Source organism: Lissotriton helveticus, chromosome 7, assembly GCF_964261635.1.
Source record: "Lissotriton helveticus chromosome 7, aLisHel1.1, whole genome shotgun sequence".
In the NCBI taxonomy this organism is placed as follows: domain Eukaryota; kingdom Metazoa; phylum Chordata; class Amphibia; order Caudata; family Salamandridae; genus Lissotriton; species Lissotriton helveticus.
Genome location: NC_136068.1, coordinates 1,755,996,256 through 1,756,010,602, shown reverse-complemented (window position 1 = coordinate 1,756,010,602; position 14,347 = coordinate 1,755,996,256). Strand labels below are relative to the sequence as shown.

General features: G+C 42.9%; 1 protein-coding gene across 3 annotated transcripts in view; it reads right to left on the bottom strand.

Moving 5' to 3' along the window:
* The window catches only part of LOC144770734 (sialic acid-binding Ig-like lectin 13), a 767,717-nt gene that overhangs the window by 64,105 nt on the left and 689,265 nt on the right, over positions 1-14,347 (bottom strand). For all 3 annotated transcript variants that reach the window (XM_078655472.1, XM_078655474.1, XM_078655473.1), the window contains one exon: positions 9,373-9,487. In XM_078655472.1, coding sequence (XP_078511598.1) covers positions 9,373-9,487 — 115 coding nt within the window. The remainder of the gene's footprint in view (positions 1-9,372; positions 9,488-14,347) is intronic.

The window sequence follows — 14,347 nt, the reverse complement described above, 5'->3', positions numbered from 1 at the left end:
TTTGGATGCGCAGGTCATTATACTCCAGGAGACACATTTAATTGAGGCTGAGATGCTCGAATTGGTCAAGAAAAATAGGTGGATTGACGTTTCTGTATCTTCCTCCCAAACACTGAACATAAGGGGTGTGACTATTCTTTTAAAAAAAAACATAAATACAAGAGTTATTTCGCAGAAGGTGGACTCCGGAGGGAGATGGGTAATAACTACTGTAGACATAGGTGGAGCTCGTTTGACTTTAGTAGGTTACTATGGGCCCAATCGGGATGATCCATCAGTTTTTGAACTATTATTTTCTCACCTTTTGCACTTCCAAGAGCCCATCATTATAGCAGGGGATTTTAACATCGTGCTCGATTCCTTGCTTGATAAGTCGACAAGTAGTAGTCAGCAAGCATTGTAAAAATCTAGAGCTTTTCTTCTTAACTGGTTGAGTCAGTATGGACTTACAGATATATGGAGGGTAAGAGTAGGGCTGGAATCTGGATTTTCGTTCCAAAATTTTAAATACCCGCACCAATCCAGAATCGACTTCATCTTAATTAGTCGTAATTTGGTAGACTCGGTAAAGAAAGTCAGTTATTTGCCCACGCATCTGTCCGACCACTCTTCAGTATCTTTGAATCTCTATGGAGTAATTACATCTTCTTCTAGATCTTGGTCTTTCGACCGATCCCTTCTCTCGTCTCCAGATGATGTTTCACCTATCAAATCTGAAACCCGCGAGTTTATGCAAGTAAATATCGGCTCTGCGGAACCTTGCATAGTATGAGATGCTTACAAGAGCTTTCTTCGAGGTGTAATTAAAAACAAGGTTGTGTTCCGAAGGAGGCAATACACTCAAGAAATAGTATCCATTGAAATTGACCAACTTGCAGCACAAGCTGAATTAGATACCAGCTATAATGCTCCTAATCACGATCTTTCATTGCTACACAAAAACTTGCTTGCCCTAAAAGAGAAACTGGCTTCCGTCCTGAATCAACGTATCCGCCAGAAATGGGAGGCAAGCAAGTTATGCCATTTCGAATATGGGGAGGGGGCTGGCAAATTACTGTCCTGGAAGTCCAAAATTGACCAGACACGCAACATCATAGACTCTGTAATAAAGAGAAAAGGCACCCTCTCTTCAGACTCAGAAATTAGAACAGCTTTTAAGGATTTTTTTAAAAACATATATCAGGAGGATAGGAACATCACTACTGACAGTGTAGATAGATGGTTAGAAGGTTCTCCTTACCATCATTATCTTCTGAACAAAGTGCCTTCTTGGATAGAGAGATTACTAAGCATGAGGTGGCGTTGGCTATTCAGGGCAGCAAGGGAGGTAAGGCTGCAGGCCCAGATGTCTTGCCAGCTGAGATCTATAAAAATCTGCTGGTAGAAATATCTCCCTTCCTTGCTGTCCTGTTTAATCAAATACTGCAGAAGGGGGCCCTTCCACCAACATATTGGAATTGGGCATCAATCACGCTTATTCTGAAACCTGGTAAACCTGCTACTAACTGTGGTTCATACCGTCCCATATCAATCTTAAATGCAGATTTTAAAATCTTTGTATCCCTTTTAGCAAGCAGGCTGGCCCAGGATGCCCCTGATATTTTACATCCCAACCAGAAGGGCTTTGTTAGGGGTCGCCAACTTTACGAACTTACTTAAGATCTTATAGGCGCCATAGATATAGCGATTAAGGACTCCATTCCATTGGCTATCCTCACGTTGGACGCCACCAAGGCCTTCGACAGGGTCAATTGGACATTCCTGTCGGGGGCCTTGACCAAATTCAGCGTGGGTGAGGGCTTCCGTAGAGCGGTGGAGTTGTTGTACCATAGTCCAATTGCCTCTGTACTGGTAAATGGGGCCTGTCTGAACCCTTTGCAGTTACAAGAGGAACACGACAGGGCTGCCCTCTATCCACTCTGCTGTTTGACCTCTATATCGAGCCCTTTGCGCAGAAATTAAGAGAGGATGATACCATCAAGCCCTTTATCTATGGAGAGTGGGAAAAGAGGGTGGCCCTCTACGCGGGCGATGTCATGATAATGACATCAGAAATCAGCACAGCGTTCCCTGCAGCCATTAAGTTAGCCTTGGAATTCGGGGAAGTGTCAGGATATGAGGTAAATGCCTCAAAGACTGAGATTATGGTTTGGAACGACGATTCGAGCGGTCTCAATGAACAATTAAGTGCAAGTTTGCGCTATCTAGGGCTAAACATCGTTAAAGATATCACTCAGATCGCACCCTTGAATTTTGCAGTAATCGCAAAAGAATTTCGAAAGCTAATGAGATCTTGGCAACACCTCCCCCTGTCTTTGTTGGGTAGAGTGAATCTGGTAAAAATGTCTATTCTACCGAAGGTTTCTTTTTTATCCAATACAATTCCACTTTTTTTTTTACCCTTCCTTGTTGGCTAAGTTACAGGGCGAAATTTCTTCATTTCTTTGGAAAAATAAAAGTCCAAGGATAGCCTGGAAAAAAATCAGGCGCCGCAGGGAGAAGAGGGGGCTGGCGGGCCCAGATTTACAGATCTATGCGTGGGCGTTTCAACTATCGCACTCATGTATGCTTCTTAAAATGCCAACAGATGAGGGTATTGGCAGTATGTTTTTGGCCCTATTGAGTTGTGAAGGTGTCGGTCAATCTGGTTACCTGTTCAAGTTTGGTGATCCCAAATTTTTTAAAAAGGTAAAATTGAAGGTGCTGCATGGCCTGGCAAGAACCTGGGCAAAGATGAGATCTAACTTGGGGTATTATTCTAGCAGATCTCCAATTTGGGAGTTACCCTTGGCTCCAGGCTGGGCGTGTGACACACTAGTACTCCTGTTAAGAGAGGCTGGAATATCAGTCTGGGGAGACTTGTTCCTTGAAGGGAGCTTGGTTCCTTGGGAATATCTATTAAACAAGGTGGGGCCCAACTTGTCTAGATTTAAATACTTGCAAATATCGAGTTGGGCACAAGCTGTTACCACCCAAACTACACGCCGAATTAACTTGCGATTAGGGGGAGGTTGTGAACTCGAATCTCTTCTGTTAGATAAACTGCAAGCAAAAAAAGAGATCTCGTTGTGGTACAATTCAATATTGGAGGAGATCGACGGCAACTTCCACCTTCCACAGCTATTGTGGGGAGAATCGATGCCTGGCTTGAATGTGAAAGATCTGTGGTTAAAGTCCTGCAAAGTACTTTGGGACTTAGTCAAACCAGCCTGGCTTCATAGAAACCATCTTTTCGCCCTACATAGGGCATACTATTCCCCACAGAGGTTGTCCAAGTTTTCTCTGGGGGGTCCTGTGGTTAGTGCAAGGTGTGGTTTAAAAGAGGCCCCGGATACGCACATGTTCTTTTATTGCCCTCACCTGGCACCTTTTTGGGACTCAATCAGCAGCAAACTTTCATCTTCTCTGGGCTTTAAAGTAGTGATCGACCTTCGCATTGTCATCTTTGGAGTCGGGGACCAGACTCGTAGTCCAGCCAAAAACCTACTGTTCTATTCTATTCTGGCAGCCCTCAGAGAAATCTGTAAGCATTGGAAGAATGCATCCACCCCTACATTTCATGACTGGTGCAATTCAATCCTTCAAATCTCGAAACTAGACCTCGCCAGGGCTGGGAAACAAGACAAAAGAGCTTTTTGGCATTTGTCGGATTGGTTACATTGAATCTGGGAAGGGAGAGGGTTTCTTTTTTTTTCCCCCCAGGTCCGATGATTACGTAGCCATGGTTTATTCTCTTTGCAATGCCCGATTCTCTGTTGGCATTAGCTATGATAGTAACTGTCTCATGGGTGTCATCTGCCATTTGGGTAACAAGGTGTTTTGATTGGTGTGAGCCAGTCGCTGCTGTTGGGAACTTGTTACCATCTCCCGCTCGCCTTCCCTGCCAGTTTTGACTGAGGCAGCACGACGGTTCTCTCTATACCTCACTACCTACTTTGGTTGCCTGGCAGCTAGAAACCATGAACGTGAATGAGGACAAAAAAAAAAGAAAATAGGAAGGAAACGCTTGACCGTCTACACAAAACCCTTAAAGACTTTGATGTAGAATCACAGAACAAAAAACTTGAAAAATTGGCCAAAGACATCCAATACTATAATAAAAAGAAGACATACCCATACCTGGCGGAGGACTATTTCAAACAAGACAACCAGGGCCGATTCTTCTACAGAGGGAGAGGAGGCTACAGGGGCGGTCCACGAGGAGGCAGAAGATACACGAATTTCTCCGACTCTTCATACAGTGGGAGCAGTGACAACGAAGGAGCTGGAACCAGCAGCAACTACCAGAACCAAGAACAATGGTATCAACCCCCACAAGATCCCCAGAACAGGCAACAGCAGCCTTTTTTAGAGGACAGCACTTGGAGACCCCCCCGCGGCAGGGGTGGTGGCTGGAACAGACGCCCTACCAGGGGTCGCAATCCACAGAATTGGGACGACTCGAGGCAAGAAGAGTACAGCAACAAACAAGTACGTTTTCAACAGGACAACCACGGAGAGATCAACACCAGGAGAAAAACGTACCGTTGGTAAGCAGAGAAAGCCCAATTATGAACCTTTCTAATCAAACATTGACACATGATGAAACTCGGGTCTTAAGTAAGGGCCTTTCATTCGTACCTACATCTCATGTGAATATATTCAATATCAAGACGGAGTTGACTACCTTTTTTCGTAAGATTCGCCTAAGGAATTTTTTCTTACACAAGACTCCGAGTTCAACCAGAGCGTTCACGGACTTACGACCACCCTCCACCTTCACTCCCCAGACTACCATGATTAACCATCGGATCTTAACCTATGAAAGCTTGGTTTTAAAGGATGTACTCAAGACATGTGGGACGAAACGTTATGTGAAACATAACATTACCAAGAATGAACGGGCCGCCTTGGATGGTCTTAAGAAGAACAAGACGCTGGTCATCAAACCAGTGGACAAGGGAGGAGCAATAGTCATTATGGATGTAAATGACTACAAACAAGAGATCTACTCCCAGTTGAATGATGGAGTTAGCTATCGGCCGATAGCAACAAACCCAACTTCAGAAATTAGAAAGTTAATAGTCTCAATAACACAAAAAGGAAAAGAAGAAGGCTTCCTTACAGATAAAGAATACACATATCTAAATGTGAATCAACCACGCATTCCCACGATCTATGTTCTACCCAAGGTCCACAAGAACCCCACCAAACCACCTGGGAGACCAATCATATCTGGGTGTGGCTCCCTTTTGGAGCCACTCTGTAAATATGTGGACATTTTTTTTAAACTTCTGGCAGAAGCAACACCTACCTACCTGAGGGATACCATGCAGGTCATCAACTTAGTGGATCAAAAACCCTTTAACAGAAACAACCGGTTACTTGTAACCATGGACATCGTGTCACTTTACACGAGTATCCCGCAGGGACCGGCATTAACAACAATACGAAGAGCTCTGGCAACAAGACCACAACCAGCGGGGGTACCTACCGAATTTCTAATCAATTTACTGGAGATCGCCATGACAAATAACTTTTTCATATTCCAGAATAAATTCTTTATGCAAAGCAAGGGAGTGGCGATGGGGGCAGCCTTTGCCCCAGACCTGGCGATCCTCTACATGAGTGATTATGAACAGCACCATATCCTTTCCCCAAACAACCCGTTTGTCACCAGTATATCTGAATACCACAGATATATCGATGACATCCTCATGATTTGGACTGGACAGAAACAAGATCTTGAGGCATTCACTCAATGGCTAAACACCCAATCAGGACATTAAATTCACAACCCATTGCAGTAATGAGTCCATTGACTTTCTGGACATTAGCATCAAAGAACGAGAGGAACTGCTATACACCACCCTGTATAGAAAACCGACCGAGAGGAACACTCTACTGAGATACACAAGCCATCACACTCGGGCCCTACGGGACAATCTACCCTTCGGGCAGTTCCTCCGGATCCGGAGGAATTGTACCATGAAAGATGATTACTTTGCTGAATCGGATGAGCTCATCTCCCGGTTAACAGAGAGAGGATACCCCAAGAGACTGGTAAAAAGAGCACGCAAAAGGGCATGGTTTAGTGACAGAGAAACCCTACTTGTACCAAGGAATCGAAAACTCCCAGAAGATAGGATGATTTGTGTTACCACGTTTTGCAGCAAGAGCAATGAGATACGTAAAATAGTTAACAACTATTGGAGCATCATATCAGATGTAATTGAAGCACCAGACCCCCCTATGCATGCGTTTAAAAAAGCTAAAAGCATCAGAGACCTTGTGGTACGCTCTACGCTGGACACCCCACCAGCTCCAACTATACACACAATGTGGAACCTACCTATCATTATCGGAAAATACAAATGCAACAGTTGTAAGGCCTGTATACTGTGCATAGAAACAAAGACTGTCACGCATAATAATGTGACCATTGACTTGAAAGCGTTTACAAAACTGCAACAGCCTTGGAGTGATCTACGCCATTTTCTGCCCATGCGGCTTGATCTACATAAGCCAAACCAAGCAGAAAATCAAAAATAGGATACTGCAACATTGCAGTAGAATAAGTTGTCAAACGATGGGGGCGCCCCTAGTAGACCACTTTCTGGCAAAGACCCACACACCGGAATCTCTGAAATGGGTGGTCATTGAAAAAATCACATTGGGACCCAGGGGCGGGGATCTTAACTCCATCATGAACATAAGAGAATGTAAATGGATGCAGTTGTTTGCTTCTGTACAAAACGGTTTGAATGAGATTGATGCCACCTTTTCTCAAATGGCTTTGATAAACTGTGAATAACCCCTTAGCCAGAATATACAATGATACATGCTATGTAGATCTCCTTTACAAATGTACAGTAATGATTACAACACATCTAAACATGTGACAAACATTTAGTGTGTCGATATGTAAAGGCTGCTTGTAATTCGACCATAACAATTTCATGCACAAGGCCAAAAGCTATATGCGGGTTAAGCAATCGGATGCTAAGCAGTGTAATGTGGGTTTTCGGTCCTCACCGGTATTATAAGTCAACACACAGTAAATATATTTCTATGCACTACACAATGCTATATGTGTTTAAGAATTCACATGACACCCGAATGTCGACAGTTACATGAGGCAGTAGAAACACCTACTAACTACTTGGTGAATGTTCTCTCTATTTCTAACATGCTCTAATGTTGCATGCCAATTCAGTAACCAAATGTCATGTACTGTAATAAGGGCTTTATAGCACAGATACTTAGTGAATGTTCCGTTTACTGCATATCAAATGTCATGTATTGTAACAAGGATCTTAACCTTTTTATAAGCCAACACTCAGTAAATGTATTTGTATGCTCAAACCTGTATAAAATTCTCTTAGAGGCAGCACCACGCTCAATGTGGGAATGAACTTATAAGGTCGATAACTATATGAGGCATCATAGACACTCTCCCGTTACGCAGTGGATGTTCTTTCTGTTTCACCTGTGTCCCCTGAAAATCAAAACGATTTTTCAATTTCGGCGGTACTTTGCACACATTCCCTAAACGGGATGCAGTTGCCCGCGCCTGATCGGTCGAATGAAGCCGAGCCCTCGGGAAGTATTCAGCGGCTGCACCTCGCGGCTTGCTCACTTGCGGCTCGGCAGCGCTGATGGATACACGCGCTCCGGAGGGGTCCTGATGGTAAGCGGCAACTACACCCCTAATCTTCATAGATACCACCACCCATGTTAGAGTGGCTCGTTCTTGTAGTGAGGCGCTGCCATCCACCCGGATAGTTATCAATCACGGTGCATATGGGTTCCATTAAGAGTGCCTCCAACCCCCAAGATACGTGATGTTAAATTTTGCTGGGGCTCCCTTACTGTAATAAGAGGTTCACATACCCTTATGTTACGAGACCTCAAAGCCTTTTTAATCCGGTCGTATTTTAACTCCCATAGATTTAACTAGTTCAGTATTGAGTCCTTCAATCACACCAGGACTCGGATTGACCAAACGGACCTTGTTTCTCCTTTTTTCTTAGAAAACACATGGGCCACACAAAGAGTTTTCGCATCCGGAGAAGCTTCCAAACGGACATGAAAATAATACAACGATTAATTGAAAAGCCCAGGATTTCCCAGTAAGTGCCCCTAATGTTATTCCCCCGACTATATCATAGATAGGGTTACACAACTAACCCATTACCACAACTGAAACTTCTAATTTTCAAACACCTTTAGGTCTTCTACAGTCACAATGGAACCAATGATGGTCCAACCTTAAAGGCCACTGGACGGCCCGTTAATAAGTAAGAAGCTCTTTTTAAGTAACTCAGTTGCAGTACAACTGTGCTCCACACTTATGTTTTGATACATTCCAATCTTTACAATTGTACCATTTATAGGCGCTCCTGTACCTTTAAGTCCTGAAGAAGACCCCAGCATGAGGCTTCAATCAACCCTTAATCCAGGGGTCGAAACGTAGACCGGATTGTACCTACCTTCTTAACATAGGAAGCAACCTATGGATTAATATGGACCCTATGTTAAAGAACCGATTGGAACTAATGAACGAAATTAGTCTGTAAAGGCTGTACTGAATACCAGTGAGATTGTAGTATGGTCACAACACCCTTTACCCAGTCCTCACCTTTACCCAATCACACCTATCCCACTTAACTGTCTCTTTTTCCTTGTCACTTTGAGCGCGTCGAAATGTCATTTTGTAGACAATACATGTGAATCCATTAGAAAGTTTATACATTGATTTGACTGAGACTCGTGTCCCTCAGTATGTGTATGACCCAATGAAGTAATTGGTCTTCGCAAACTTTTCATTGTACTACTTTTGACACTTTTTATGATAACAAATATACTGAATACCAAAATGTGTGAATAAATACTTTTGTACTGCACAGAAGAAATTCGAAATAATTCATTAGTGTAAAGATTCTTATGATATAATCTGTGTTCTAATCAATAGACCCTGACCAATATTTTTGTATCTATATAACTGACCCAGGTCAGAGAGTTTTTTAGGGTATACCCCGTTATAAACTCACTGTGTAAAATGATGTGGCTGAGAGCTTAGGGACTCGAGTGCACATGTATCGGAGTTTAGGGTTTCCATTTGTATGAGGGCTTGAATACAATTAGATGATTTTTGTGTGACCTTGCAGCAGCATCTAAGTGCACAGGACTGGAAAGCATGAGGGCACATGTGTGAATGCAAGAGAGATTGGATGCACATGCATGAGAGTGTGTCTCATATATCACAGAAGAGTGCTAGATAATTGTCCCAGACATACTGGAAACTGCCTACTAGTAAAGGATGTATTACAGTTTCACTGATTTACTGACAGGCTAAGAGAATGTGGCATAAATTGAAAAAGGGTAACTTACCTTCTGACCTTGCGACTTATCAGCCAGGCCAACAAGCACACCCCAGCTAGGACAACAGCACCGGTGACTGTTCCCCCTATCAGGAGCAAAGGTGGCAACTTTTGAGATTCAATATCTGAAAAGAGAAGGAAAAATAATTGTATACTGTATATTTTTAATTACATGCCACTTCTCGGACCTTGGGTTCTAGCCACATGCTCAGCATCCATATGATGTATTAAGCACAGCACACACAAAGACGCCTCTTCGCAAAACAGAAATATGGTCAATGAGGAAAGCACATACAAAGAGAATCAGAACTAGCAGGAGAAACAAAGAAGGCAAAAGAGACAGTCTAACACGGAAAACGAGCATTATGGATAAAGAGAATTATGGATAAAGAAAATTGAGAGTTATTGCTTTTCTTTCCTTCTTTCTACAGACCCTACAGCAAGTCGATCTAACGATCTAATGACTTGCGTTGTAAAGGATTCGCAGTCTAACAACACAGTCATTGTAAAGGAACGCTATGTAATAGCATGTGATGTAACATTCTATATTCCCCGTTTGGGACTGTTTTGTGCTGCTTCACCTGTAACACCACTTAGGTAGAACAGTAATTGGAAGGATTCAGAGTCAGAAATAGGGAGCTTACCCTTAGTTTTTCAAGACCAACAGCCAGTGAAAATCAGAGAGTTATCATCAGTGCTTAGTTTGTATAAGAAAGAGCCCTGGTGTCAGTGCTCTACAGGGAAGCCAGTGGCCAGTACAGAGGGGTCTTAAATCCACCTCATGCCTCCTCAATCCACTACCAGACAGGTTCCTGCGTTCTGCCTTTGTGATGGTTTTCTGTATTTTTCTTCCTTCTTCTTTCTGATGTGTGTGTTTCCCTCTTCTGCTCTTTCCAAATACCAGGGCCAGATGAATCAATATTTGACACAGCACAACACAGCAAGACAACTTGCTGTACTTCATCAAATGGATAGGGCACCATATATACTAGGTTATGGTGCCTTACTGATCTCCCTCTGCTTTGGTGCATTAGTTGAGGCCAGGAAACAACACAGACACCCTTATCCCATGTTGCCTGTGTTGCAGGCAGGATTGGTTTTATGCAGGAAAGCTCACTTTCCTGCATAAAAACAATCCGCTGAGTCACTTTCTTCTTTCTACATGTGCTGCAGAACGCAGCACACATAGAAAGAAGCATAAAAAAGAGAAGAAATAAACATATTTCTCCTCATTATGCCCCTGGAAAGGCATTGCATTTTGATGCATTCCCAGGTTTACAAGTGTTAGTAAATCTGGGAATACACCTAAAACCATTAATGGATGCGTAGGAACACACGTGCTCCAGGCAAAACTCCTTCCCAGGGCAAAGTAAAGCAAGGCAGCAACTTTCGCTGCCTTGCCTTACTCCAGTTGTACTATGGGATGACTATGCATGGCATGTTAAATCTCTTAAAAGGCAACGCAAAGCAATAATACATATGGCCCCTGAGGTGGAAAAATAAGTGCCAGTTTTAAAAAATAAGTGCTGCTGATCCACAGCTGCAAAAACTTGCTCAAATTAAGCACTGGCATCATCTACGTAAATACAAACGATGATAAACGAAAGCAGGTATGGATGGCCAGCAGTGTCATTGTGAACCCCCTGCTTTAGTAGATGCAGTGAGATGGGGTTCTTTATGGCCTCTTAGCTCATAATTAATGATATTAGGAAGAAAGAAGTATGAAGTGATAAAAAAGAGAAAGAAGGATGGACAAGTGTGGACAAGATGAACTTGAGTGGGTGATAGGATGGACAGATGAGTGTGTGAAATGATAGCTAGATGAGTGGGTGAAAGGACGGATAGATAAGTGGCTAATGGGATGGATTGATGAGTGGGTAAAAGGATGGAGGGATGGGTGGGTGAAAGAATTGGTTGCTGAAAGGATGGGCAGGTGAGTAAAAGAGGGGTGGATGGTGAGTCAGAGGATAGGTAGGTGTGTGGGTCCGAGGATGGGTGAGTCAGAGGATGGCAGATTAACTGGGAATCTGAGAGGGTGAATGGATGGGTGAGTAAGAGAATGGCAGAGTAAACAGAAATCTGACAAGATGTATAGATAGGTGAACAACATGGTGAAGAGATAGCAGAGTAAATGAAAGCAGAGAGGATGAATGGATGAGTGTGTAAAAGGCATAATACATGAAAATCTGAGAGGATGGATAGATGGGTGGGTAAAAGGATGGTGATGTAACTGGAAACCTGAGAGGATGCATGGATAGCATACTAAATGGAAATCTGGGAGGATGGATGAATGACAAAATAAATAGAATTCTGAGAGGATGTATGGATAATGGATGAATGGATGGATAAAAGTATCAATTTATGTATGAAAGACATTATTGAAGAAATGACATAATGTAAAGGTGAAATGGTGGATATCAGCGTTGGATGGAAAGGTGAAAGGGATGCATTGATTTAGGGGGTTCAAACTCGCTTGGTACCATCAGGTCTTCGGTACAAAGTGTGATGTATTTCAATTTTCTGGCTACTGCCTTGAATGAAAATACCTTACGAAAGGAGTAACATTTTGTACAGTCCTCATAGACATTGTTTCGATAGCGAGACCAATTTCCACACTGCTGAACTGAAGTGCCTGACCATACAAAGCTAATCCTCCTCTTAATACTCCTAACATCTTGTAAATATCTTGTTACTTTCAGGATGACATAGTATAAAACAGATAAAGAGCCGAAAAAACACACATAGAGGTCGTTCCTCATCAACAATAATTTAACCGTTTTGATCACAACAGTTTCAAGACTAGCAGAATTCCCATTGGGCACATCTTAGACTAATTAATTGAGAATACGCAGTTAAAACCACTGTTGGTAATGATTAATGAGTAGAAGCTTTAATCCAATATGGATATTGAAAATTGGGTTAATTATAATGTTAAGATGGTGGCCATGTAGCAACCTTTTCCTCCCATTCGAGATAAATACCAGACTAAACCAGCCTAGTCAATTCCAGCTCTAGCGTTTGCGTGCAGGGTGGGTTCAATATCGGCAACACCTAATCCTTGTTAATACGTCAGGAACAGGTTAAATACTCCCAATATACCGGGTCAACATACGAGGTTAGGTCGTCCAGATAGACGGTCCTGACCAACTGTAAGTACGGCATAGCGACCAACGCTACGCAGAATTGAACTCTTTCTAGATGCTGAATTAACCCCTTCGCTGCGGGGGTAATTCCCCCGCTGTGCTGAGGGGAGGGGGGCACTCACAGTGCCCGCATGCTCATGACGAGCTCAGCTGGTCATGAGGCACGGCGCTCCTGTGCTCATGACGAGCTCAGCTCGTCACAGGTGCACCGGCTCCCATGGAACGCTGAGCACAGCAGGGGAATTCTCCCCGCACCTGAGCGTTCCACGGGCCATGACGAGCTGAGCTCGTCATGAGCACCGGAGCGCCGTGGCTCATGACGAGCTCAGCTCCTTATGAGCATGGGAGGGGTTAAACAGGGCCAAATTGACCCAAACATTTATGACCTTTTTCAGCATTCAAACAGCTTGCTATTGTACACAACTCAAGAAGGCACACAGTTTTACCCAGTTTGGGTAAGTTATCAACTGTGATGGACTTTTAATGTATGTTGTGTATGTCATGTGGAGTTTTTATATGTACAGGTGACATACAACAATTAAAAACATTGTTCTTCAATTAATAGGTTTTTTCATCTAGGCCATGCCTTCTGTAGCACTTAATGCTGAGACACCTATGAGTATTTGCGCGCTTTATATATTGTTTCAACATAACATAGCATACTTTGGCGCAAAAAATGAGATTGATGCAAACAAATAAGCATGCATTTGGTTAACAAAAAAGGAACGTGTTTCACGATTTGTGAATCAGAATGACCATTGGAAATAATGATTTGAAAATATTAAATTGTAATTTTACTGTGTACTATGTGTCTTTGACCTACAGATCATTGCTAAATAAATCACAAATCAATAACGAAACCAAGGTATGTGTGATTGGGAACAAATCACTGAACCCATACATTAAAACTCCAATTATTAAGTAGATTAGGTTGATATTGGTCCTGATAAATAGCTACTAGATCATTGTTATGACTACAAGGAAGCTAGGAATATGTTGACCTATAGCTATCTAAGATAACTAAAGTCTAATAAATACAGCTAGAGCGGTTGACGTCGAAGCTGATGAGCCGGGTTCGAGTCTAGGCAACAACGCTCAACATCCTGTGATTTTAGCCAAATCACTTAATCTACCCATGCCTAACAAAAATGAATGTATCCATCTGTAATGAAACTGGTGCTCATGTAAAGCGCTCTGATACCGGATATCTTCGGGTCTGGTTCGAGCTACATAAAACCCCCCAAAAAATAAAAGAAGCACCTAAATATAGGTAAGAGAACTTGTTCATTAAAGTATTTCCTGAGAAGACCCTATTTTTATTCTCACACCTTAACACCTCAACACCAATTTACTCCTTAAGCCCCCACACCCGCACTTAACCAAACGGTGGACAAGAAGATCTCTGGCAAAGAGCCCCCATTTAGGGTGCCCGAGGGGCAATAAAGCATCGGCCCGATGAGGAGCAAATGCCCTATGACGAAGCATGACACCTATCCAGGTGTGTGAGGGCATATGAGTCTTGCAGTGTCACTCCCACTGCGTACCCGACAGAATAGTCATAGACCCACTTAGACGCTCATTCTTCTTTAGGAACTGCATACCCCAGATACATTTATTATTTTATTTGGAGCAGGTTTTCTGGATCTTGATGCGCTCTCAGGCCCTCCCTTTGTTAGACATGATTTGCACAGCTGCAGAGCCTTGGGACTAACTTTAAAAATAGGATGTAGCTTACAAGCACTCCATTTAGGGTGTGAGTTGATTACACACTCTACAGACACACACAACCTTCAAACTAGTCGAATAAATACCACCACTCTGTAACATCCCTTCCAATTTAGG